The sequence below is a fragment of the Alosa sapidissima genome, chromosome 20, assembly GCF_018492685.1.
Source record: "Alosa sapidissima isolate fAloSap1 chromosome 20, fAloSap1.pri, whole genome shotgun sequence".
NCBI classification, from domain to species: Eukaryota; Metazoa; Chordata; class Actinopteri; order Clupeiformes; family Clupeidae; genus Alosa; species Alosa sapidissima.
The window spans coordinates 21,368,329-21,392,588 of NC_055976.1; the positions used below are offsets into that span (position 1 = coordinate 21,368,329).

General features: G+C 42.1%; 2 protein-coding genes across 3 annotated transcripts; both read right to left on the reverse strand.

The window, feature by feature from the left end:
• Positions 1-774: 774 nt before the first annotated feature.
• LOC121694964 (solute carrier family 22 member 5-like) lies at positions 775-6,115 on the reverse strand. Its single transcript, XM_042075407.1, has 10 exons — positions 5,397-6,115; positions 4,997-5,100; positions 4,734-4,888; positions 4,445-4,616; positions 3,163-3,304; positions 2,550-2,647; positions 2,097-2,311; positions 1,714-1,896; positions 1,420-1,555; positions 775-1,292 (listed from the first exon to the last, which is right to left on the reverse strand). The coding sequence occupies exons 1-10, from the start codon at positions 5,757-5,759 to the stop codon at positions 1,205-1,207; spliced, it is 1,656 nt and encodes a 551-aa protein (XP_041931341.1). The 5' UTR covers positions 5,760-6,115; the 3' UTR covers positions 775-1,204.
• Positions 6,116-6,194: 79 nt separating this feature from the next.
• trappc11 (trafficking protein particle complex subunit 11) lies at positions 6,195-24,219 on the reverse strand. 2 transcript variants are annotated; one of them, XM_042075360.1, is made up of 30 exons: positions 23,959-24,219; positions 23,203-23,453; positions 22,950-23,119; positions 22,575-22,645; positions 22,345-22,459; positions 22,049-22,148; positions 21,857-21,930; positions 21,676-21,772; positions 20,989-21,122; positions 19,740-19,887; positions 16,791-16,884; positions 16,172-16,251; positions 15,050-15,128; positions 14,145-14,199; positions 13,715-13,860; positions 12,972-13,033; positions 12,548-12,680; positions 12,040-12,170; positions 11,645-11,800; positions 11,333-11,520; positions 10,282-10,430; positions 9,966-10,087; positions 9,541-9,660; positions 9,245-9,310; positions 8,994-9,150; positions 8,403-8,514; positions 8,071-8,162; positions 7,718-7,851; positions 7,282-7,449; positions 6,195-6,537 (listed from the first exon to the last, which is right to left on the reverse strand). In XM_042075360.1, the coding sequence occupies exons 2-30, from the start codon at positions 23,449-23,451 to the stop codon at positions 6,496-6,498; spliced, it is 3,444 nt and encodes a 1,147-aa protein (XP_041931294.1). In that variant the 5' UTR covers positions 23,452-23,453; positions 23,959-24,219; the 3' UTR covers positions 6,195-6,495. The 2 variants fall into 2 exon arrangements, with proteins under 2 accessions (XP_041931294.1, XP_041931295.1); XM_042075361.1 differs by having other exon boundaries at positions 23,203-23,430; positions 23,959-24,218.
• Between the last annotated feature and the right edge of the window lie 41 nt (positions 24,220-24,260).

Sequence of the window (24,260 nt, forward strand, 5' to 3'; positions counted from 1 at the left end):
GGGACCTATCTCCCGACAATGACCGGCGTTCTATACATTATCCCTTACATAAATGATGCAATAATATGTTTTTGATCAAGGAATATTTCCATTATTTAACATATGTTACTAATGATTACTTAGGATGAGGATGCATATTATAACCACTTCTTAATACTATAATTCATGACTAACTCAGGAGTTACAAGTGGTTAGTTAATGATATTTTGTGAGCTCATCTAAAGTGAGGACGTTTTATGCCTTGCAACACATTTACAAATGAGTTATAAAGTTTACACTCACACTCATTCATTTAGCAGACAAGCGACGTACACATGTCAATTACATTGAAGGCCATTGACACAACAGTTAAGCAATAACAAGATCTCTAAGGTCAAGCACATTAACACTGGTGCCCCCCAGGGGTGTGGCTCTTGTCCATCAATGGTGTGGAGGTAAAGCGTGTGGACAGTGTCAGGTTATCACATCCTCTTTGAAAATGGAAATTTCACAATTCTACAGGATGAAACTCACCCTGCCAACTTCCTTTCCACTATTCTCCCATTAGGGAGAGATTGAGAGCCGTTAAGACAAAAACCTCCCGCTTTCTCAACAGCACAAGTATACTGCAGAGCCATTAAATGCTCACCACCGCAGCAAGAATTGTCAGACATTCTCAAACAAATTGTTTTTAAGATTTTAAGTCGAATTTCATATGCGCCATGAGCGCTACACACTACAGCCACGGACGAAAGACATGTAAAAAAAATAGCATTAAACTGGATTCGAGAGTTCCTCAGTCCAGTTTATTCATGAATTGCATTAACATCTTATTCAAAGTGCTGTGTAATTACAATATACATACATATATTGTGCATTAACAGGAGCTAATTTGAGAATCAGGATAATTACAAACCTAAACCAAACGATGTTCCTGTATGTCAAATGCAATTACATTTGGCCCAATTAAAGGGAAGTTAAAATATGAATGCTACAAGACAAACTTTCAAAACATAAGCACACATTTATTATACACTGTCTAACTGTTCATAAAGTATGCTCCAAGTCCTTTAGGTCTAATAACTTGGTAATAACATTTTACTGAAAACCTACTGTTTTGAATGCTTTCTCTGACTTAGAGCTGTGTTCTGAGTCTAAGGTACAGTGCTCCTCAAATTAAAGGGTTCTTTTCAAATGGTTAAAAGGTTGTAATCTGAGCAACCTGCTAGCCGTGTGAATTTTCCAGTCCAATTCCAACTTGTATATTTTCCTCTTGGCTTTTCCGTTCAACTGGTCTTTGCTTCTGGCAAAAGCTGTGAAACACAAACACACACAAATTTTGTTTCCTGACATAGCAACATATGTACAGTGTTTCCCCATATTACAGTGAAGGAAATACAGCACTGAAAGAAAAGAGAATGAAATGTCCGCTAGACCTACCAGTGGAGGGGTTTCACTTGACTAATAAGCTCGGGGAGCTCATCGTCTTTTGTTTCCGGTAACGTTATACTTAAGATTCCAGTGATTATGCTGATGCCACTCATAAGAAGGTAGGGTAACACCTTGTCATAAGTTCCTGTATAGAAATGCATGGTTGAGTTTGTATGAAAATGAAATTAACTGGATAATGCAAAATCGTGGTCAAGAACAATACTGAAAATTTACTTTACTGCAAATACTTATATGATCATTCCAATAAATGTTTGTTCAACTATCTGTCTTGAGCAGACCTACCCATGTAAGCCACATATGGAGCAACTGTGCTGCCAAACCGAGAGGCCATTGAGGTGACGCCCAGCCCCATGTTCCTCACTACAGTGGGGAACAGCTCCGTGCAGTAGAGGTAGAGGAAGCCATAGGCCCCTGTAATACAGGTCTTTCCAACCATCGCCAGTGTGGTAGTCAAGGTGTTGAGGTCTACGAGAGACAGGGAGGTTCAAATCATTCCCCATGTGCATGATGGTTGAGCTAGTTCCATGGCCATTCCATGAAATGTGTAATACAGCTCTTCCATGGCCATTATAGAGAGTGACCACTGTTACTTCTGCACAAGGGAGCTGCGGTCACTCACATTAATGCCGCACAATAAGCAGACACATGGGAACTCATGCACTGACCTTCAGGCACAAATTTGATGATTAACAGCACAACCCCACAGACAATGAGACAAAATGGCAGTGTGACTCGGCGGGGAAGGTAGCTCGCAGCCAGAAATATGCAGCTGTATCCAAGGACCTCACTGCCCGCTGCTATGAGGCAGTTCAGGTAAGGATCGCCTTCCATATTGGAAGTATTTAAGGACAGCCCATAGTAGGTCAAACCCACTGATATCCTGTAGGACAAAAATATGGTGAGAAGAAACAGCTTTATCTAGTTAAAAATAGCCATGGCAGCTTATCAAGCTACTGCCCAGCATTAGAAAACAGGGATTCTCCTTCATGAAGGAAGAAATTACATTTCTTCTTATGAAACCAAATCGTTTTTTAATTAAATCTTTAAAACATGTTTATTTCTCTAAATTACAATATTTCTTCCACCAATGATTGCTCTTTATTGTTATCTTTACACACCACATGATCAGGTTCACCAGTGTGGTATTCCTTATATTTGAAGTTCTGAGAAGGTCAAGCCATGTGTAGGTATTCTGTCCACCATCGCAATCCTTTTGCTACAAAGAAATGGAAATAAAGATCTAAATGGTTTGGATTAGGATTCAGATATTGACACATGAGCAGGCATACCTTCATACAGATCACCTACTTGAATGCCCTCATACAGGCATATGCTACCTCCGGACCGTTGCGCTCCTCAGACGAACGACATCTAGCTCTGCCACCAGTACGCTCAGGCCAATCCAAACTTTTCTCATCTGTTGTTCCTCATTGGTGGAACGCGCTACCAGTTCCTACTAGAGCAGGGACATCCCTCTCCATCTTAAAAAAAACTCATGAAGACCCAGCTCTTCAGAGAATATCTCCTCTCTTAGCACTACTTACAACTAGCCTGACTAGAACTGACACTTGACTGTATGGAAATAGCACTCACTGATACACTAGCTTGTTCTTATCGTAGCCTACTCTACCTTTAAATTGTTTACCATGTTGTGAGTCGCTTTGGTTAAAAAGCGTCAGCCAAATGTAATGTAATCACAGGAATTTCAACTTTAATCAAACATTTGGTCACCATCAGCTCTGCGGTGTCGTCTCTCTTGAAGATGACGTCAGGAGGAGTGATGCCGTTCTTCTTGGCAGCAGCTCTAATGATGGCCTCAGCCTCCTCTATTCGACCCTGAGACAGTAGCCAGCGAGGAGACTCTGGTATAAACCTGAGAGAGACAGAGAGAGACTAGAACTCACTTCAATTATCATCAAGTACCAAAATGTACACCTTGACATCAGTCTTCATATCACAAATAGATAGATAGATAGATAGATAGATAGATAGATAGATAGATAACATTACATTACATTTGGCTGATGCATTTTTAGCCAAAGCGACTTACAACATGGTAAACAGTTTAAGTTTTAAAGCAATTCTCAACAATTTTAGGACAATTTAAAAAAACGGTAGAGTACAGTAAGAATAAGTGCATCAGTGAGTGCTGTTTTTAACAGTTACGTGTCAGTTTAACACAGCTGGTGAGTGCTAGGATCAGCAAGACTTGTTGTAAGTGGTGCTATGAGAGGAGATGTTCTCTAAATAACTGGATACTTTATTGATCCCCAAGGGGAAATCCAAGGTCTCAGTAGCATACAGACATCACACACAACATGCACTAACAGCAGAAAAAGTAATAAAAGTATATAATATAACGAATGAATAATGCTAAACTTTCTATCAGTATTGCCAATAGGAGAGGGTCGGTACAAACAAAGAAGGGAGTCCATACTTTAGTGCAGTGGTTCTTCAACCCCCCCAAAAACATGAGCCAAGTATTGCGATCCCCTTCTCTCCAACCGGCAAAATTTGGTTTTGAAATGTTGCGAGATGGGCATTGGAAGCAGAGGCATCATTGCAATGGGCGCAGGTAGATATTTGAGTTTGCGTTATTTGAGTATCCACCTTCTGAGGAACATGATGGAAATACTGTGAATTGGAAGCCTACATCTAATACGGCTACTAAATATCCACGATTTTAAAACAGGTTGGTCTAAAAACCTTTAGACCTTGGTCTAAATGTCTTTAAAGCTGCAGTTGGCAAGTCTGACAGATTGAGGGGACTTAGCCCAAACATGTAAACATTTTGGGCTAAGAGGAGGTAGAAGTGAGGTTTTTTTTTCTAAAACCGGCTGATTTATGTTGTTCTATCGGAACATAGTGTCGGTTTCAGTGAATATGATCAAAAAAATCTTGCCAACTGCAGCTTTAATTCAGACTGCAAATCATTTTGCGACCCCTCCGATACATTTGGCGACCCCCAGTTTAAGAACCACTTTTTTACAGAGAGGAGGGTTCCCTTGCTCACCACCACATAGGTATGTAGAGGAATCCTGGAACAGACAAGGCCAGTAAAAGCATTCTCCAGTCCCGGATGAAGTAGGCAAAGAGCGGAAGACACACATAGCCGAAGGCGTACGACAGGCTGACACCCAGAGTAGCGAAGCTTATTCTGCATGACTTATTCAGAAGCTCAGAACCTGTTAGGAGAGAAAAGATGTCAATCATCAATCCACCATAGTCCAACTACAACCTACTTCAATGCCAGTGGGTGGAGAGATGATATGATCATGTATTTTCCCTGTAACTAAACCTACCTAGAATGAAAGCTGCACAGTAATTGGCTATTTGTCCCATTCCAACGATGAAGTAAAGAACAGAGAACATCTCCCAGCTGTTGGAGGCAGCCTGAATCACACTGAAGATAGTCTGCACTGCCATGGTGGCGAAGAAGATGAACTTCCTTCCATACCTACACAACATGGAAATGAGTCATTCACCTCAAGTCACACATCACAAAAAAATAGTGATGAAAACGTATATATGGTTTTAATTAGCTGGTCATAAACGTGAAGATTACCTGTCAGATATGATTCCTGAGAGAAAAGACCCAGTCAGCACACCAAAGAAGAACACAGTGACAGAAAATGGGGCTTTCCAAGCGTCCTCACACACCAGATTCCACTGTGGAATATCACACGTGAACTGTTCATATAGCCAATACTTCAGCTACATTTTGTTGACAAAAAACATGAGGCAGTGCAGTGGTATCTTTTCTGATACCATCTTGATTAACGGCTTGGCTATTAAAACCGTAATGAGACCAATGTTGTAATTAAATTGTAATGAAAAGAAAGTCTTTATACTTGTCATGCACTTATTAATAGCCTCACCTAATTACTCCTATTTAATGCCTTCACCTTGTTTATCGCTATACTGTGTCGACTGCCTGTATCTACCTTCAGGTCTTACAAATTTACCTCAGTCACAATGGTGGACACATATCTCTCCTTGCTGAACACAAAGCCATCCAGACAGCGCTCTGTGCTTTGGATAGACTCAGCATCCAAAGCCCCCCGTTCTGTGTAGCGTCTGCAACGACTCAGGATGACCTCTCCTTTCACCTCCTGGGTCGGGAGGGACAGATTGTAGCCCGGTCCTCCATAGCTGCTGCTGTTCAGGAATGGAAGCCTGCAGTGGTGAGGAGGAATATCTGCCAGGAAAACCATGGCCATTCCAACATATCCATTGGGGATGCTGCTGAGGCTCAGGAGGATATACATGAGTCTTTGAAAAGGCCCCCATTGGCCCAAAAAAGATGTAACTTCTTCATAGTCTCTCATTGTACTACGCTTTTATTCGGTTGAAATCCTAAAAATGCTGGTGCCTTTTCGTCATGGAAAAAGGTATGTACTCAATGCTCATCAGGTTAGCTCTCTCCGTCCTCCACTTGCCCAAAACTCAGATTCAACGCAATATAGTGATGATCCTGATCAAGTCAACCATAACATCTTAGGGGGGAGTGTGTCCACAGTTTGTGAAAAATCACAAGACTTAATAATTGACAGTGTCAGATGATCTCAGGAATCCCTTAAACATGTGTCAGAGTGCCTACTCTTTGCCACCAACCAAACCTACCTATGAGATAAAAGAACTAAGGAGAGCTGATGTCCTGTCTGCACCCCAGACACGCTCACAAAGTGCAATCTCTCAGAGGACTAAGAAACCAGTATAGACAAGTAACGTTTGGAAAGACAGAGTCCACAGAACATACGAGGTCAATTCTTCACAAGTTTAATGATTTGCCATACCTTTAGTGATTAACATAAATTACAGCTGTGTTTACCTATGTTTTCTGTTTTAGCCAAGCCTGTTAAAATGCATTAGTTGAGTTGAAAATACATTACCAATAAAATACACAGTGAGACCAATGACATACAAACAAAGGCAACGCTCTCTACTAGCAGGCAAAAGAATTCCGGGCATGATGATTTTCGTCTTGGAAATGTACCCAGTCAGGAATAACAGTGGCTAATTCATTCACAAAAAGTAATCCAGTAAACAAACTCCCAGCTCTTCCTATGCAGCTGCTATTGAGGCGTCACCAGGTCTTCCTTGAGGCTGTAAGAAAAGGAAGGAAAAATAAATAACCTTTGTTTACATGGAAGGCATTTATTAGATCATAACAGGGAAGCTACTCTGGGGCGCGTAACTGAAGCGTTCCGTTCACGACTCGTAAAAAATCATTTTAGAAGACTATTTTAGTTTAGGTCTATTTTTTTCTAATGTACACGCCACTATCACGTCTGGTGTAGCTAATTCCATTGATTATAGCGGGAGCTAATTGTTGCAGCAGACGCAACGTGAACGTAGCGCTTCAGTTATGTGCCTGGTGTAGCTGCCATATTTATATATAACTGCCATATTTTCAGAAATCAACCCACAATCATCAATTTCTAAATGTAACTTAACATTGTGAATATTTAACATGAGGAGGAATCGTGTGTGTTTGTGCATGATTTTCCTGTCTGACATGATTGACATTTTGCATGGCAAAATGACATAAGTGACACACCTCTGTTGTCACGTTTTCTGACCACTCTTTAAATGTAACTAAATTTGATTAACCACTATGAATGTTAAAGGCAAAGAGTATGTTTTTGTGAGTGTGTGTGTGAGTGTGTGTGTGTGTATGTGTGTGTGTGAGAGAGAGAGTGTGTGTGTGTGTGTGTGGGAGTTGACACATATTTTTCTTCACTGTAAATGTGACTCCATATAAGTCCAAGTTAATGCTATGATAGATAGAGGATCCATGTGAGGGGAAGGAGAAGGAGGATGAGGAGGATGAGGAAGATGAGGGGTCACCTTGACAAAGATGCGCGAGGGCAGGAACCGCTGGAGCAACTGCGGGGGAACGTTGGGGAAGCGCAGCAGGGTCACGCTGAGCAGAGGCAGGCTCTGGTAGCCCGCCATCAGCGGGTAGAAATTATACAGCATCTCCTGCTCCGCACCCGGCAGGATACGCATGCGCACCTGCATCACACACACACACACACACACGCACACACACGCACACACACACACACACACACACACACACACACAGTAGAGTACTCAGAGTGAGAACCACACATGTTTAATTGTAAAACACATGCAAGTCCAAAGAGACAGAACGCACAAAAACACAGTCATTAACGAGAGATCCTAGAAGAACAACTTCTTTGTACACACTGGAAGAAAATGACAGAAGGAAACAGAGGATTCTACGCTGCTCCGCCATGAGTGGGAGAGCAGCGCTCACCTGTTTGAGGCCGGAGAACATGAAGGCATCACTGGGCTCCACGGACATCTCCACGTCCTGCACCAGGGCCGTGCGGTTCTCAATGCGGTACCTCACTGGCAGAGACTCACGCACGCGGCCGAACGAAGGCAGGTCTGACAGCACAACCACAGGACACAACCACATACTGATTTACCCCACTCTAAACGCTATGAGGAAACCACTGTTTGACATGCATTGACAAAGTGTGTGGATATTTATGGAAACATAACATTATAGGCATCATGACATAACAATAATAAAAGTACTACTAACGACATCCGCTGTTTTCTCTGTGTGAAAAGAGAGAGAAATCAAACTTAGTGTCTTCTCACCAGCGTGCACGTATAATGGAATGGTTTCGACGATAACATGAGGGAGGGTGACAACAGTGTTGATCATTGGGGTTGCAGCGAAGGTAGATTTCCTGAAATAAATAGAACAAATACACGATCAAAAATATCCATTTTACATACTGGTAATCTCTAAATCTAATTTCCATTGTATATCGACTATTCATTATACATGTCCTTGTTTTCGATGAAAAAGCAAATTTGTTTATCTACCAAAGCAGTCAGAAAAAGCCTTTAGACAGTCTTAATGTTGTACACAACAGATTCAGTGGAAAAGTGGTCAAGACGTGGCCAGATTGGCCAGGCACACGGACCTCTTCCAGGAGATGATGTACTGCCCCGATGCCACTGTGCTGCTCCCGTTGGCCACCGGGGGGCACTTGAGACAAAAGCACTCGCTGGCACACTCCCCAGTCTGGAGCACCTCTGCACACACACAACGGAAGAGTCCAGCACCACTGTCAGTCTAGCGTTTCTATTGACTTTCTTACTGCTTAGCTCAAGACTGAATGATACAAAAATCACAATTACAGACAATTATAACATTTCTGTTTTTGTAACATCTCTGATACTATACTGACTCAACTAATTTAAACTTCACTTTAATGTCAAACTAGTTGAAGGCTTGTATATGCTACTGAAGTGTTTGTATTAATGAACGGTTCATTCACCAACCAGTTCTATAATTCCTCATGCACCATGCTTTTACTTGTAGTTTGCCACTGAAAATATTCTGTCTGCCTGACAAATGTGAAAAACGGCTCATCTAGTATTTTCAGTTACTCTGAGAATTTCAATGAAAATCGTCTGCATAGCATATATTAAATTCACACAGACAAACCAAAGTTAGAGAACTAACGTGAGAGAAGAGACTCTCTAGCCCTTCACCACCCCAGTTTCCTCACCTTCCTCTAGCTGTGATTGCAGCTGGTCGATGGCAGCCATAGTTGGAGCAAGGTCCAGTCGGCTGGTGTCCAGGTGCAGTGGCCATGGCGACGCACTCAGGATGTCAGTCATGAGCAAGAAGGGGATGTCAACGAACACCCTGTCCAAGTTCTCAAACTAAAACCACACAAACAGGAATTAATTTAATGCTCTTCAAAATAGTTGTCTTTAAATTCCTTTAAGTTAAAACTCATGGGATATTTTAACTCACCTTTTTAGAAACAAACCTGGTGGTCACCTCAAATGGAATGACAGTTTCTATGGTGACAGTCTCATCCTGTAAAAAAGCATGTAAAAACAGATGACTAAAAGATACCATAGCAATACATTAATTACTAATGTCAACAGCGAGTTACTGGGGGTATGGTTTCTGTTGTAACATTTACATTCCATGCATTTAGTTAATTTGTCGCTTTATCCAAAATGTCTTGTACTAGTGGGCAGTCATGACCTTGGTAGTGACCTTGCAGTGAGTGCCGGACCACCTTGCTTTTGCAGCGGCTGTACCTTGTGGCACTTGCAGGTGATCTCCTTGCCCTCCACGGTAGTGCTCATGGTGTAGGCCACATGAAAGAGGAAGATGCGTGAGCCGGTGCTGACCGAGCGCACATACAAAAGCTTTTCAATCTGACCACACACACACACACACAGCCAGAGATGGACAGAGAGATGGACAGAAGGCTGTTAATCACCCTTGCATGAAGGATACACACAGACAGTGGCATTATGGCACAGACTGGTTCGCATAACTGGCACTAATTAAAGGCACACATTGAGTAACATTAATTAAGCATTAACTACTGTATTACTAAAATATTACGTACGTATTACTAAATGCTAATCGTAAAGTTTTGTTAACTAAATAAAATCAGTAACGTGGACCTGGGAACTGAGATAACGAGAGAGGACTGGGAATGTTGTGCATGTCTGACCTTCTCTCCAGGTTGCAGGTCTCCGATGGGGAGGTCAGTGAGCAAGGCCGGATGGGAGTCATCACACACCTCACTTCCATTTAGGGTCACGTGGGTCGTCTGGGTGAGGTTTGCGTCCTGGCCTGCACACACACAGACACAGACATAGACACACACAGACACAGACACACACAGACACACATACAAACCCACACACCAACACAACCACACACAGATTACTCCTGGTGAGAACCATAACTTTTTGAGTTATTTTCCATAACTTCAGAAAAAGAGCACATGTGTAGTCACAAGGGCTAAGAGCACGCCTGGGCCCCACCTGGTTTGAGGCCAGCTGTGAGCTTAACATCTCTGGCCACAGTGTCCTCCTGGGACTGGATGGTCAGGGCCATGCAGTACATCTCGTTGTTGAGCGCTGGGGGCTCATGACGCAGCTGGACTGAGATACGGGGGACCCTGGAAATGACCCTACAGAGAGGGGAGCAGAAGGGGAGGAAGAGCTGAACAACGCCATTATCGGAAAGTCACCTATTTCCACCCTTTTACGTGTATGTGTCACTTAATATTCATTTCTATACAAACCAAGATGGCGGATTCCTAAAGAAAGGCAAGCCCCCACCCAATACGTGTATCTAAATGAGCTAATAGCTATATACCAAAAATTTCATTTTTTTACCCGTGACTCGAGCGTGACTAGAGCTGTAAACAATGTTGTACGGCTGCATGTACAAATCCACTTGGAGCTCCAGTGGAATTTTGATTTTGAGAGTTCTTGGTCTAACTGTTGATGTGCCGAGTGAGTGGGCGGAAATAGCACGGTATTTGAGCACGGTAGACAAAATCGAATTTTTAAGGCAGTAAATGCTCCTGTTAGGAACCAAACCAGATTTTGTTCAAATCTTCACACCAAAGGCTACTGGAAAATGTAAAGTTAATTTATCAAATGTTATTTTGAAGTATTAAAAACCATCTTTGTTTTAGAATTTTCGAACGAAAGGGGTGGAAATTGGTGCTTTTACGATACATTATTTAAGCAATGTGGCACGAGTGAAAGTGGGGTTGCTGTGGTGCGGCCGTAGGCATACAGTAAGGCCGGACGCTAAGGATATTACTTTAGCCTGTAGTTTGACGATATGATGATTAAGAGGGCATTTCATTTAAAGCACCAACAATATACACGCCCCTTTAAATGAGAAGCATCCATGGCTTAGTATACATCTTGAAATACAATTATCTGCTGTTATTTTCTTTTCTTCAGAATTAGGCAAATCAGAGATGCCCTGATTGCAAACACACATCAGCATCTGTGTGGACATCCAATGGACTACAGTTCCAGCACCCACTGGGGACGCTGTAAGCGGGGGTCTTACATGGTGCTGGCCTGAATGGTCACCATGTCCCAGTCCACATGCTGCTCCGGGGCACGGCCGCGCCTCTTGAAAGAGCGGGACGCCTGCACGGCCTCTTGGGAGGAGCCTGCGTCGCCGCCTCCGCCCCGCCAGTTCAGATAGACGCAGCGGCCGCTCTCGCTGCCCAGCATCAGGTGCACGCCAGTGATCTAGCACACACACACACACACACACACACACACACACACACAGTTAAATTAGCAACCCAAAAGTGCATATAGGTGTTAAACAGAGATCCCAAACACATGGCCATTCTGTTGTGTTGTTGCATACCTCTATCTTCTTTCCCACATCTTCAGTCTTGGCCACAAACTTGAAGCAGTACTTGCGTGTCTTGCCGGGCACTAGACACATGTTCTCCTGGGTGGACGGCTCGAGGATGTCTTTGGACTTGCACGGCTCCTCCACCAGGCAGTACTGGTTGTATTCCTGTCAATCATATCAAACATGTCGACCTTGATACTTTTAGGAGTAGGACAGTGGTCTTTGTCCATGGACTACAATGATGGCAAATCATGCCATCCACCTCCGTACAACCTGATCAGAAAATTGTAGTTTAGCATCTGAACAATTTAAATAGTCGCATAATGTCCACAAATATCAGAATTGAAAACCAGGGAGGATGTTTTTGTGTGTGTGTGTGTGTGAGTGTGTGTGTGTGTATGTACCTGGTTACTCAGGCTCACACACAGTTTGGAGAAGCGAAGGGAATGTGGGCAGTCAGCCTTCAGGTAGACATGCAGCTGCACTGGGTCATCCACGTGGAAACTGGGCGACAGGAACTTGGCCTTACACTGGACTGCAAGAGCAAGGGGACACAACATCTCATTGGGCATTTAAATTGGGCAAGACCTCAACCTTAGCTATTCCTACTGTGAACTATGTTGGCAAATTGACTTCTATAGTATGTCTCCTCAATCAACAGTAGTCTCAATCTGCCAGTTTCACACTAGCCAACTATGCCAACCTATCAGCATTATGGCTGAAATACACCTGAGATTATATCAAAAGGTTCTCTCTCCACTCACACCTGAGATTATATCAAAAGGTTCTCTGTCCACTCACACCTGAGATTGGATCAAAAGGTTCTCTCTCCACTCACACCTGAGATTGGATCAAAAGGTTCTCTCTTCACTCACACCTGAGATTGAATCAAAAGGTTCTCTCTCCACTCACCAAAGGGCACATACTCCTGCATGTCCACGGTGAAGTCGTTATTTCCCGCCAGAGAGACGCGGTCGTTCCACAGTGACTGGGCAGCCTTCACTGACGCTGGGTCACAGTCAGGCTCTGGCTCCGGCACCTCGTTCTGAAGTCAAGGGTAAAAGTTGACATTTCATCCGAAGAGACAAGAACTCGCAACGGTGGGTTCGGCAATCGAACCTGGCCTGACCGATTGTCAGACAGTGATGTTATCGCTGCTCCTCCATGCACTTTTCTCTCTATGTGTGTGTGTGTGTGTGTGTGTGTGTGTGTGTGTGTGTGTGTGTGTGTGTGTGTGTGTGTGTGTGTGTCTTAATGACCATGTGTCCCTTATAAATGCGATAGCAAAAAGCAGCAGCTGCCAGTGTGTGCTTCTCTGAGGCTGCATGAGACTCACCATCAGTACTTTGATGAGGTTCTTCTCGATCCTGGACTTCTGTTCAGTGCGTAGGGTGGAGGCTAATAGGGGAAAAACAGGAAGTCAGGTTATATGACACCCGTCACGTCTAGCACAGTGGTGTCCAACAAGACCAACAACAAAACCAGTGTGCAGTGTGTTAGTGTGGGCGGTGGTAGCGAACTGGTTAAGGAGCTGGGCTAGCATGCAGTGGCCAGAAAGGTTGTGGGTTCAATTCCTGGCTTGCACCATTGTGGCCCTTGAGCAAGGCACTTAACCCCGATTTGCTCCGTGAACAATGGCCCTTTTAATATAACGCAGTGTTTCTCAAAATGTGGTCCGGGGACCACTGGTGGTCCGCAAGCTGTCCCAAGGGGTCCGTGAGCAGACGTGGTAAAATATAATATAGATGAGTTGTTTGCAATATTGAAGCAACTTGTATGTAAATCCAAACAGTTTTGCAACATGCCTATGTAAGCTACGCCAGTTTAAATCATATGAATCCTCTGACACAATAAGCAAGGTGCAAAGACACTAAGCAAGGTGGTTCAGTGAGTAGGCCTATTGTGTAATATACTAATTTAGCTAGGTGGTCCGTGAGTTTTTGTTTTTATTGGTTAAGTGGTCCTGAAAACGTTTGAGAAACACTGATATAACGGACATGGTGGCTTTAGATAGCAGCGTCTGCTGAAGGAGTACATGTAAAGTGTGAGGGAGGGGGTGCTTGTGTCTAGTAGGCGCACCTCGCCCCACCAACTCCATGGCGTAGGTGATGTAGTCCTTGATGAGCCCCATCAGGTAGGAGCACTTGAGGGCGGTGCAGAGGATGGAGGTGAGCAGGGTCCACCAGCGTTCCGTGCGGTAGTCACACATCACGTAGTCCAGCAGCCTGTCCAGAGAGAGAGAGAAAGAGAGAGAGAGACAGAGAGAGAGAGAGAGAGAGAGAGAGAGACAGAGAGAGAGAGAGAGAGACAGAGAGAGAGAGAGAGAGAGAGAGAGAGAGAGAGAGAGAGACCGTTAAGGAGTTGAAGGTGCCACATTGACAAAGCTTAAAGCATTATTTATAATATATATCTTCAAATCTTACACAGCCTGTCCCACATGCCTGTTTTAAGATTGGTAAATGAGTGGAGAAATAAAGCGGTGTTAAAATAACTCTTTTTAGCAACTCACTTGAGGGCTTTGGTGTAGTCCTTGGCATGGTAGTACTCCTCTCCCATCTGAACCACTGTACGGAAAAAAAGAGGGAAGAACATGCTCACATCTTATTCATGTGATACTGCAATAGTATTATAATAATAGTATTATTGTCACGATAAACAGATCACTTCACAGTTGGGATGCGATACAAGATGTTGTCTTTTAACTCATTGAATGCCAAGCTGTTTTCGGAAGCTTTGTCCTAGAGTGCCAGCAATCTAGACCATTGTTGATGATTTTTGTACAGCCACAGCATATTCTGTGTTATAGCTATGAACACATACAATGGCTCGTTTAAAAGGTGAGACATTAAGCTCTCAGTGGGTGCAAACCGTGTATTTCTACATGCCTCTGTTCCTGAGAAATCCCAAGCTAAACAGTGGCTAGTTTTCATCAAAATCGCTGTTTTTTTCTAGAAATAACGTCTTTCATGAAATAATAAGTGTTGCCTGTAAACTTTCCGGGAAGTGATCAGCGAGACTGTCACCTAGTGATAGACCCACAAAAATGGCCTGGTTTTGAGATGACGTGCATGCGTCACTGATTCGACCCAAAGCGGCAACCGAGCTATGATAAAATGTCCAGATAAAATGTCCAGATTGTGCGTTTTCATGAGTTTTCGATCGTCATATATTTCATTTCCATTCATCACAGAGTTCCCAAAATCACATATAAGGTGTGTTAGAGTGTCTAGTTTCGTAATTTAAAAAAAAAAAAAAAAGCTAAAAACGTAATATTACGTTTTTGCCACTCAATGAGTTAAAGAAAGCAAAATGCAAATTCCTTTTCTTAGTACAGTTTTGTTTGTATGGTATGTGTGAGGCAAGTCAAATAATAAAACAAAAACACGTATGCCTCAAAACTCCACCAAAACTCACTTAAGTGGCTCTTCATTCGTGGACACTTGTACTTCTTGAACTGGGCTACAGCATTGCTAAGCAAAGCAATGATAAGCTCCTGCAAAACACACACACACACACACACACACACACACACACAGAATGAACCAAACAGACATAATGAACTACAGACATGCTGAGTAATGAAAATGTTAATAAATGCATATTTATTAGACTAGTTGACCATTACAGCCAGTAACCAAAAAAAGAAATGTCCTTAAGTAACCCTGAGGAATGACATTATGTTTACATCCTTGGTCAATCTATGACTATGGTGAGACTGGACAATGGATGAATAATGTTATTAAAAGAGGCATCAACATAAGCACTCTCAGGAGTGCTCATTAACCTTCTCCATCTACACATTGACAAGGATGTTCAAAGGTGTCGACATGTGACACAGATGATTCCCCCGGTTTCACAGTTGGCTGGAGAGATCATGTGCGACTGTAGTGAGTTGTTCCATTGTTTATAAATGTTTTTTCCTCCATACTGGGGTGACATATATCATGTGTGTGCGTGTGTTTGTGTGTGTGTGTGTGTGTGTGTGTGTGTGTGTGTGTGTGTGTGTGTGTGTGTGTGAAGCTCTAACTGAGTGAGGTACCGGTATATCTTTTTCCTTCATCTGGAGTGTGTGTGTGTGTGTGTGTGTGTGTGTGTGTGTGTGTGTAGCTCTAACCAAGTGAGGTATATCTTTTTGGTGTGTGTGTGTGTGTGTGTGTGTGTGTGTGTGTGTGTGTGTGTGTGTGTGTAGCTCTAAACGAGTGAGGTATATCTTTTTGTTGTGTGTGTGTGTGTGTGTGTGTGTGCGTGTGTGTGTGCGTGTGTGTGTGTGTGTGTGTAGCTCTAACCGAGTGAGGTATATCTTTTTGGTGTGTGTGTGTGTGTGTAGCTCTAACCGAGTGAGGTATATCTTTTTGGTGTGTGTGTGTGTGTGTGTGTGTGTGTGTGTGTGTGTGTGTGTGTGTGTGTGTCTGTGTTTAGCTCTAACCGAGTGAGGTATATCTTTTGTGTGTGTGTGTGTGTGTGTGTGTGTGTGTGTGTGTGTGTGTGTGTGTGTGTGTGTGTGTGTGTGTGTGTGTGTCTGTGTTTAGCTCTAACCGAGTGAGGTATATCTTTTTCCTTCATCTGGAGAGCCAGAATGCCCAGTTTCTCTTTTTCTGCGTCTGGAGGGTCAATACCTGAGTGAGAGTACGGTAAGTGACAGTGTGAGAGAGCGTGAAAATGGAGGAAAGCTAGAAAAACACAATAACAGGCCTAACAAAACTCTCTCAGAGACATTACAAGGACACAAGTAAAGCATGTCGAAGTTGTTTACTTAGGCAAGATATCACAGTAAGATATACATTTTGTTTGTATGCATTAAATTAACTACTTTTCACATATACACAGGAGAGATGTTCAGTTCCTAGTGCAATAGGTACAGTAGGGGATTTCACACAGCGGCCAACTCTAAAATTTACCCTTCACAGAACAGTGTCATTGCTTCTAATCAGTGGCTTTTTAACTATAGCTTTATCCTGTATTTGTTTCTTTCTGTGATCTTTGTTCCTGCTTTCTGTTATTCTTCACTGTTTGCATTTATGTATGAAACATTTATCTACATTTCTGACCACTGAGTCCCTGACAGAAGAGATAGTAGGTATATCTAAAATAATAAATACTAATATAAAAATAAAACATAGCAGTGTTGATTGAGACGTGACCACAGGCTACTCACTCTGGTGGCCCTGTCTCCAGGATCTCTGGCCGTAGAAGTCCAGTGCTCCCGCTGTTGTCTCCAGAGGGTCGGGGGCTGGGTAGGCCACACTGGGCTGGAGAGAAAAAAGAGTCAGAACTTTAACCCTTAAAGGTGTAGGTTTTTGAACGTTCTAAGTTCCGCAACAATTGAAGGTTCTAAAATTCTATGTTGAATTCAATGAACCCAGATATTCTTTAGAACGTTCATTTCTCAACATTCCCGTCACACCAGTGTGACGGTGCTCCTTTAAGGGTTAATAAGAGTCAGAACTCCCATTTGAATATAATAAGAGTCAGAACTCCCATTTGAACATAAAAAGAGTCAGAACTCCCATTTGAACATAACTAGATGTACCGCGTAGCGGTACAAAATATGACCGCCGCTCAGTCCTGTACATCCGTTCCGCGATAATAAATCACACTTCAATTTGTCTCCATATTTTACTCCATCCCCCACTCTTGAACCTTTTGTGTATGCTTGTTTGGCATGCCTGTGTGTGTGTGTGTGTGTGTGCGGCTGCACAGAAAGTAGCCTACTGGCGCTGAAAAGCATTTATAAAACCTTTAAAATCTCTAAACAATCACAAGTAGGGCAGTTCATCACAGTTCATCCATTGCAACTGGATTGATGAAAGGTCACTAACACCTGTAGGCTACATTGTATTTGGGAAAAGCAAAAGGTATCAGCATAATGTTATATATTTTTATTTATTTATTTATTTATTTATTTATAAACAAAAACATCTCTGTCAGTTCCATGCCGTTTTCAACAGCTATCAAAAACAAAGGTCATTTTTGGATGGATGGAGTTTTTGTGAATGTTTCTTCTTCTACATAAGATTTTAGTCATCTTTAGTTCATGTGATACTTTATTGTCAATGCACAAATTAAGTAACAGTAGTCTGAAACGAAATGCAGTTTTACATCTAACCAGTGGTGCAAATAACTGACATGTCCAAATGGGCCTTGATGAAATGCGTCGCTAGACTGTTCATACACATTTTAATGGGCCAAAGTTGAAGAGCTGTTGTCCGTTATTGTTTGTGCAAATATAGGCTGATTCATGTTCCCTTGCATTGTGTAACTAAGGTCCATGGCTAGTCTGGCTTTCACCAGACCAAGATCAATCTTTTAAGAAATCAAAAAATAAATAGCGGGCAGATCAGGCTGGGTTCACCCAACCTTGGCATAGGCGCCCGATATTGTTTAATTTTCCGATTAAGATATCCACGCTCTGGCTATTCTAAATGCAAAAATGCATCAGGGAGTTATGACAAAACTGTAACTAACAAACTAGATCCTAATAGAAAGCTGTTAGCTTCCCTAAACTACAGGTAGGCCTATTGTATAAGGTAGGCCTATTTACAACATAAATGGTCAATAGGCTATGCTGGCGACACAAATAAAATCTCCTTTGGAAACCAATGGCTTACGCCTTACGGTATCAAGCGGACTTAAACTGCCATATCGTGGCGAACAGTTGTAATAAAATTCACGCAGCTCCATGAGTCAAGGAAAGCGCGAATGAAGTAGCCACTTCTAAATGGGACCCACTACACAGTAGCTTAAGGTGTGTTGCTAAAGCAGCCATAATGAAATGAAGGGGTCATTGTTTGGATACTTCACACACACGTGCTTTTTAATCTCACAGACTACCAAGCTGGAATCAAAGCACATCGATTCCCCTCTCACACCCTGCACGCACTTAAAACAAATAAACAGGCGTCTCAGTCTCACGCATGTATAGGCAAAACTGTATCAGACCGGTGTAACGTTGGTAAATCTTCCATTGCACAGAATGATTTTTGTAGCACGTGCAACAAATGACAGTCGAAAGATACAATTACAGTGCTGCTATCAATTTGCTTGGTATAACCGCATTTATAGTTTTCTACAAATGCAATCAATCAAATTGGCCTCCATCACTCAACCAATGCTAACGGTAACATTATTGTACCTAGGTCCTTATTAATATTATAAGATTAACGTACCTGCAGTAAAAACCAAGCATGTCCGATAAACATTCTCAGATTTATTTTGGCTTCAAGAAGAAATGGGAATTACATTTCATGTGAACATCGTCCTAGCCTTATTACACGTTCTCTGCGGTAAACTACAGTCCTTGTAGGAAGCGTCCATTGTTTTTCCAACCCACTTTTAACTTCCAACAAAATTACGTCTCACTGCAACGATGCGCCATCTCGTGGACAAACGACTACGTATCGCCAATACTGGAAATGCAGCCATGATGATGATGATGAATATTTATTTTGGCTTTCTTTTAATCCTACTGAATTTGTAATTATGTATCGGCCGTTCTAATACCGATAGTATGTGCGTGCCTGTGTATGTGCATGTGTATATGTGTGCACTGCCATCTACAGGTTATGTGTACAGTCACTAAATGTACACATAACCTACATTTTTTTATACCCCCCCATGGATGAAATTCTACAAAACTTGGCATACTCCCACAAATGAGTGATTATGGGCCAGGTTGATGTGGGCCCTTGAGACCAACATACCATAAAAGATTCTTCATTCTCAGTGCCACGGCACGGCACCAAATTTCATGTGCACCGGTGTTTCGGTGTCCCGGGTATCGTTAAACAAAAATTCAGGAAGTAGATGACGGGGGAAAAAATAATAAATTAATAATAAAAATTGTTTTGCCAGGAGCTTGGTATAATTTGAATTTGTGAGATAGATGATCTATCTCTTGACAAGTGTCTTTTATTTTCCATTTTCTGCGTGGAACACAATGTCCTCCACACAGGTGTCAGAACTCCTATTTGAGCATAATACGAGTCAGAACTCCTATTTGAACATAATAAGAGTCAGAACTCCCATTTGAACATAATAAGAGTCAGAATTCCCATTTGAACATAATAAGAGCGCTGCGCTCCAGTGTCGGCCGCTGCTGCTGTACCTCGTGGCTGCAGAGCTGGCCTGCCTGCTGCTTGCGTTCCTGGGCGTAGTACGCCGCCTGCTGGTAGTAGAAGCCAGGGTTCTGGGTCTGGATTGCAGTGAGGCCGAGCTTAATGGCCTCATCAAAGAGATCCCCAAAGGACTGAAACCTAGAGTGAGGTGGTGCAGAAAAAGTGCAAAAGGAGACTTGAAAATGTATTGGAAGATGTCAGCTAATTATTCATGGAATATATATATTGAAGGTTTCTATTTAGAAGTGCATCACACTTAAACAAAAAAAAAGTCCTGTAACACATAAAAATGTGTGTATTTTGTATCCATAGATTCTAAACATTAATAAACTACAAATAAAAAAACATCCTATTTTCAAATTAAATGAAGGATTGTCTATACTGCTAAAAAAAAAAACACTTCAATCATGCACTTGATCGGTACTCTGACACTGTTTGGTTCTGAGGACAAGTAAAACTTTTGAGGCGAGTGTTTTATTTTGCAGGAACTGTCAGACATTCTGTGAATGTAGTTTGTCAATGGAGAAAAGGGTGGAAGGTTTCAAAAATGTGTTTAAACAATAGTGGAAAACTGTAAGTGTTCCCCTAATTTTTTTTGAGCAGTGTATATTTCACTATGCAGAGAATCAATGAAGCCATTCTTGCCACAGTCCTGTGCACGACTTCTCCAAACTAATCAAAACCTCTGTTACCGGGTTAAAACCACTCAACACTTATAATAAATCTGATATAAATTAAGACTCTACTATTTCTGCACTTATCTTTTCTAGACAATACATTCTATAGACCCTTTCAACAATAAAAACAAAAACAATGCTTGAACGTTCTATTTGGTTCCCAATCTACTTCCTCTGCATTAAGATAACATATGGAATGTTAAAACGGAAGCCTTGTGGGGCCAACTATGATGCTGATAATGGAACTCTCTTGAAAGGGTCTATACTCACTCAACACTTTCCACAGTAGACCAACAACACATTCTTCCTGTGCTGCATATTTGACAAGTCCAGTAACACCACACAGTTTATCTTTAAAATACATCATACAACAGACTTTCTATACACACCAACCACCAGGTCAGGTCTGGCTTTATTTATACCACACAGTTTTCATACTTCAGTTTCTTGTTCTTGTTCATGTTAATATTCTCATCTTGCAGCTTTTCATTTACATTAGCTAACAGTTGTTTGGTGCTATCAAACCAATATGAAAATGGTCCGGAGCACAGAGGTCTCTTACTGTTTGGACATCCAGGCGGTGTGCTCGAACGCCAGCTCGGCGCTGCCTATCTTCTTCTTGCATAGGTCGATGTGCTTCCTGAACTGAGCGATGGCATCCAGGGGGGTGTTGTGCTGGAAGCACAGCCTGCAGATCTGAAGGGGACACAAACATATGTGACGGCCAACGTAAAGACATCAGACTTGGACTTCCTCTTTCTGAAACGCTCAGCACATTTAGGACAATGCCATTTGATACCCCCACAGACAGGATATGCAACTGTGTTGAAATACCACCTCCACACCACAAGCCAAGTGATAATTCTGCTCTTATTTACAGCAACAGTATGGAAGTGTTTACAGTTTTTGAAGGTTGTTTTGTAGATAGCTAATTTCTGAGTCCTATTTATTTTGACGGTGTATGGTTATGTGTGGAACAAACCAAAATACATTCCTATTACTCCCTCTAGCTGCCAAGGTTATTCATTATGCACTGCTATGGTTTGAGTCCCTACCAACCCTGCAAAAACATAGGAAGAGCTTTTACTGGATGATAGCCCTAAATACTGTATATAATGCCATAGGCCATAGGTTTCATCACTGTCAGCTCAGCTCTTGTTCTTTTGTTAGTGTTTGCCAAGCAGGCCTGTTCTTTGCGCAATCAGGTCTAAAAAACACCATTTTTAAAAAAAAAAATGTTTAAGTTTACCTTGTAGTTGATGAAGCCAGCCATGGTCTTGATCTCCAGCATGTTGGTTTCATGAACACGTAGCTCATGGACAAGGCCATATGCTGTTCTGTAGTACCTGCAACATGGAGAGGACATTTAGTTCCCAGCAGTAAGAGCTGTCAAGATGTTAATTGTGTGTTTTATGTGAGGGGAGGCTTACTTAAGTGCATTCTGTGTATCCTGCTTGAGCTCACTGAAAAACCCAATCTTAAACTGATGCCTCACAAACAGTAACTGTAATGAAAAATAGTACAAAATGTATAGACAAATAGATATCATCACAAATTGTACCATTATGTGCCACTTCAGTAATTTAGGAACAGGTGAAGCAAGGTAGTCAAAAACAGTATACCTGGTGTGTCGTTTTGTTAAGGAACTCCTTGTGAGACTTGACTCTTCTTATTTCTGTATAGTAGTATGTCTGGGCATGTTCATAGAAGGCATTCTCTAATCTACAAAAAACGTTATGCATTAAGTGATAAATCAAAGCACATTCATAACATTTTATTCTATTCAGATGAACTGACATACATAAGGTTAACACAAATCCCAAACTGAGAAATACTCCCAAAATGCTTTTAATGCCTTCCTGACAATCTAAACAGTCATCTTTGCAGTCTACAATAAGTACATAGTGTGACGTCTCACCTGATGATGTACCCCACAAGGTGGTCAGTGTGGGGGAGCACAAAGAGTGACTTCCCTGACAGGTCACAGGCATTACACAGGGCGGCAGCACGCTCAGAGGCCACTACATCCTCCCCTTAAACGACAACGTGAGGTCGAGAGGTGAGCGTAACAACCGATTACAGCCATAGAACTCATGGAAATGCCCAAAATATCAGAAGCATCTAAAACTGTATTAGGACAAGCATTACCTGGAGGAAGAGGTGTTTTCTTCTGGATTAAGACTACAGCGACCTTGGTGTTTCTGCCTTGCAGACTTGTTCTGTTTTGTCAAACATAATCAAAGATCAATTTATAATATCCTCAAATTCTCTGTATTTTACTGTATGCAGGGCTTAAAGCAAGGGAAACGTATGTGCCTGAAGTTATCAGACATTTTTAAAGACATTTCCCAATCTTAAATGGCCTGGTCCAATCCTGAATTCTAGCACAGTGCCACAGTGCTATAACTTGTTCTAAATTAATGGTATTATGAAGAGTGTAGAAAGAGGTACTGATATATGTTCTTTGAGTCAATTAATACTTTCCAGTCAAAGGAACTGATAACACTCAAACAAACAAGCTACCTGACAATCTCCACTTTGGTGGCGCATTCCGACTGCTTCTCCTTCCACTGGGCATCATCCCAGTCCAACTCGTAAAAGAGCACCACCAGCGCTGGAACAAGGTTCAAGTGCTTATTCATCCAGCCAGTCTTCAAAATCCCTTTTGGGATGTACCACTCATAGGAGGTTCTCTGAGGGGACAGGACCACAATAAATAATTTTAATAACTAGGCCTAAGAGTGGATAGCTGTTCTGAAGTGATCATTTGACATACTTTTGTGCGGCACTTTGGATACTCATGGTCTCCTGGCAGGACTTTGAAGGAGATGGGCACACGGTCAGCTCTCCGGTTGGCACAGAATGCGTCCCAGATGGCCCGGTGCACAGCATTGTACACCACATCCAGACCCGTCAGTGCCACGAAAGCCATGGGCCTGCAGCATAGCTCGGGGGGCAGGTCCCACTGCGTGGGGCTCATCATAACAGTAGCGAAAGGCCAGGTCTGCGAAGGACATGACCTCATGACTGTTGATGCAAACTAGACATGAGTGATAAACTATGTTTAGGGCGAGATCACCCTGAAACATCTTATTTGTCAAAGGTTATGGATTAGCTAATGTTACAACTACATACGTTTCTAGTTAGTTCACTGTGAAATATACGAAATATATCCACCACAGTCATGGTGGTTTGACTGACAAACAGTTAAACAATGAAAGAGAAATGCTGAGGCTCTCACAGGTGAAAATCATATCCTAGAGACGGAAGGAAATATCAGCTGACATTCAAAACAAAGCTTCTGCTAAGCTAATGCTACATTGCAAACTAAGCACTATTCAATATAATTATGTCAGTATATATATATATATATATATATATAGTTACATCGAACTTTCAGTCTACCAATATCTCACTGATATAATAACAATACAAATGCATGTCAGTTCTAACAACAAAATTAGTGGACTGTTATCGATAGTAACATTAGCTAGCTGACACGGAACACTTGCTAGCCTAAAAACGTATTTACCTCTCAAAAAGGTGTACAGTCGTTCGAAGTTATGTACTCCAAATGTGATCTGGCTTTATGTGTACACTACCTCTTATCTTGCACACAGACTTAATACATTGTCTTGATGGTAAAACCTTTGTATTTTTAACGGTATGGTCTGTCAACTTGTTAGCTACGTGGCTAACTGAAAACCTCTTCCGACAAGCTTGCCATATGACATCTCTTACGTTGGTAATGTGCGTTATAGCAAGTCACTATGATTGCCACCTACTGGCAGGGAGGAACCATAGACAGTAAAAGAAAAGGAGGAACGCCGACCC

Excerpts from the sequence above, each read along its gene's own strand:
- LOC121694964 (XM_042075407.1), bottom strand. The coding sequence starts at position 5,759 with ATGAGAGACTATGAAGAAGTTACATCTTTTTTGGGCCAATGGGGGCCT. Across the intron at positions 4,617-4,733 it reads CTGTGCAGCTTTCATTCTAG|GTTCTGAGCTTCTGAATAAG; the intron begins GTAGGTTTAGTT and ends CTCTCCTAACAG. Across the intron at positions 1,556-1,713 it reads TCCATATGTGGCTTACATGG|GAACTTATGACAAGGTGTTA; the intron begins GTAGGTCTGCTC and ends ATTTCTATACAG.
- trappc11 (XM_042075360.1), bottom strand. The coding sequence starts at position 23,451 with ATGAGGTCATGTCCTTCGCAGACCTGGCCTTTCGCTACTGTTATGATG. Across the intron at positions 23,120-23,202 it reads ATCCAAAGTGCCGCACAAAA|AGAACCTCCTATGAGTGGTA; the intron begins GTATGTCAAATG and ends CTGTCCCCTCAG. Across the intron at positions 11,801-12,039 it reads GTGTGAGCCTGAGTAACCAG|GAATACAACCAGTACTGCCT; the intron begins GTACATACACAC and ends TATGATTGACAG.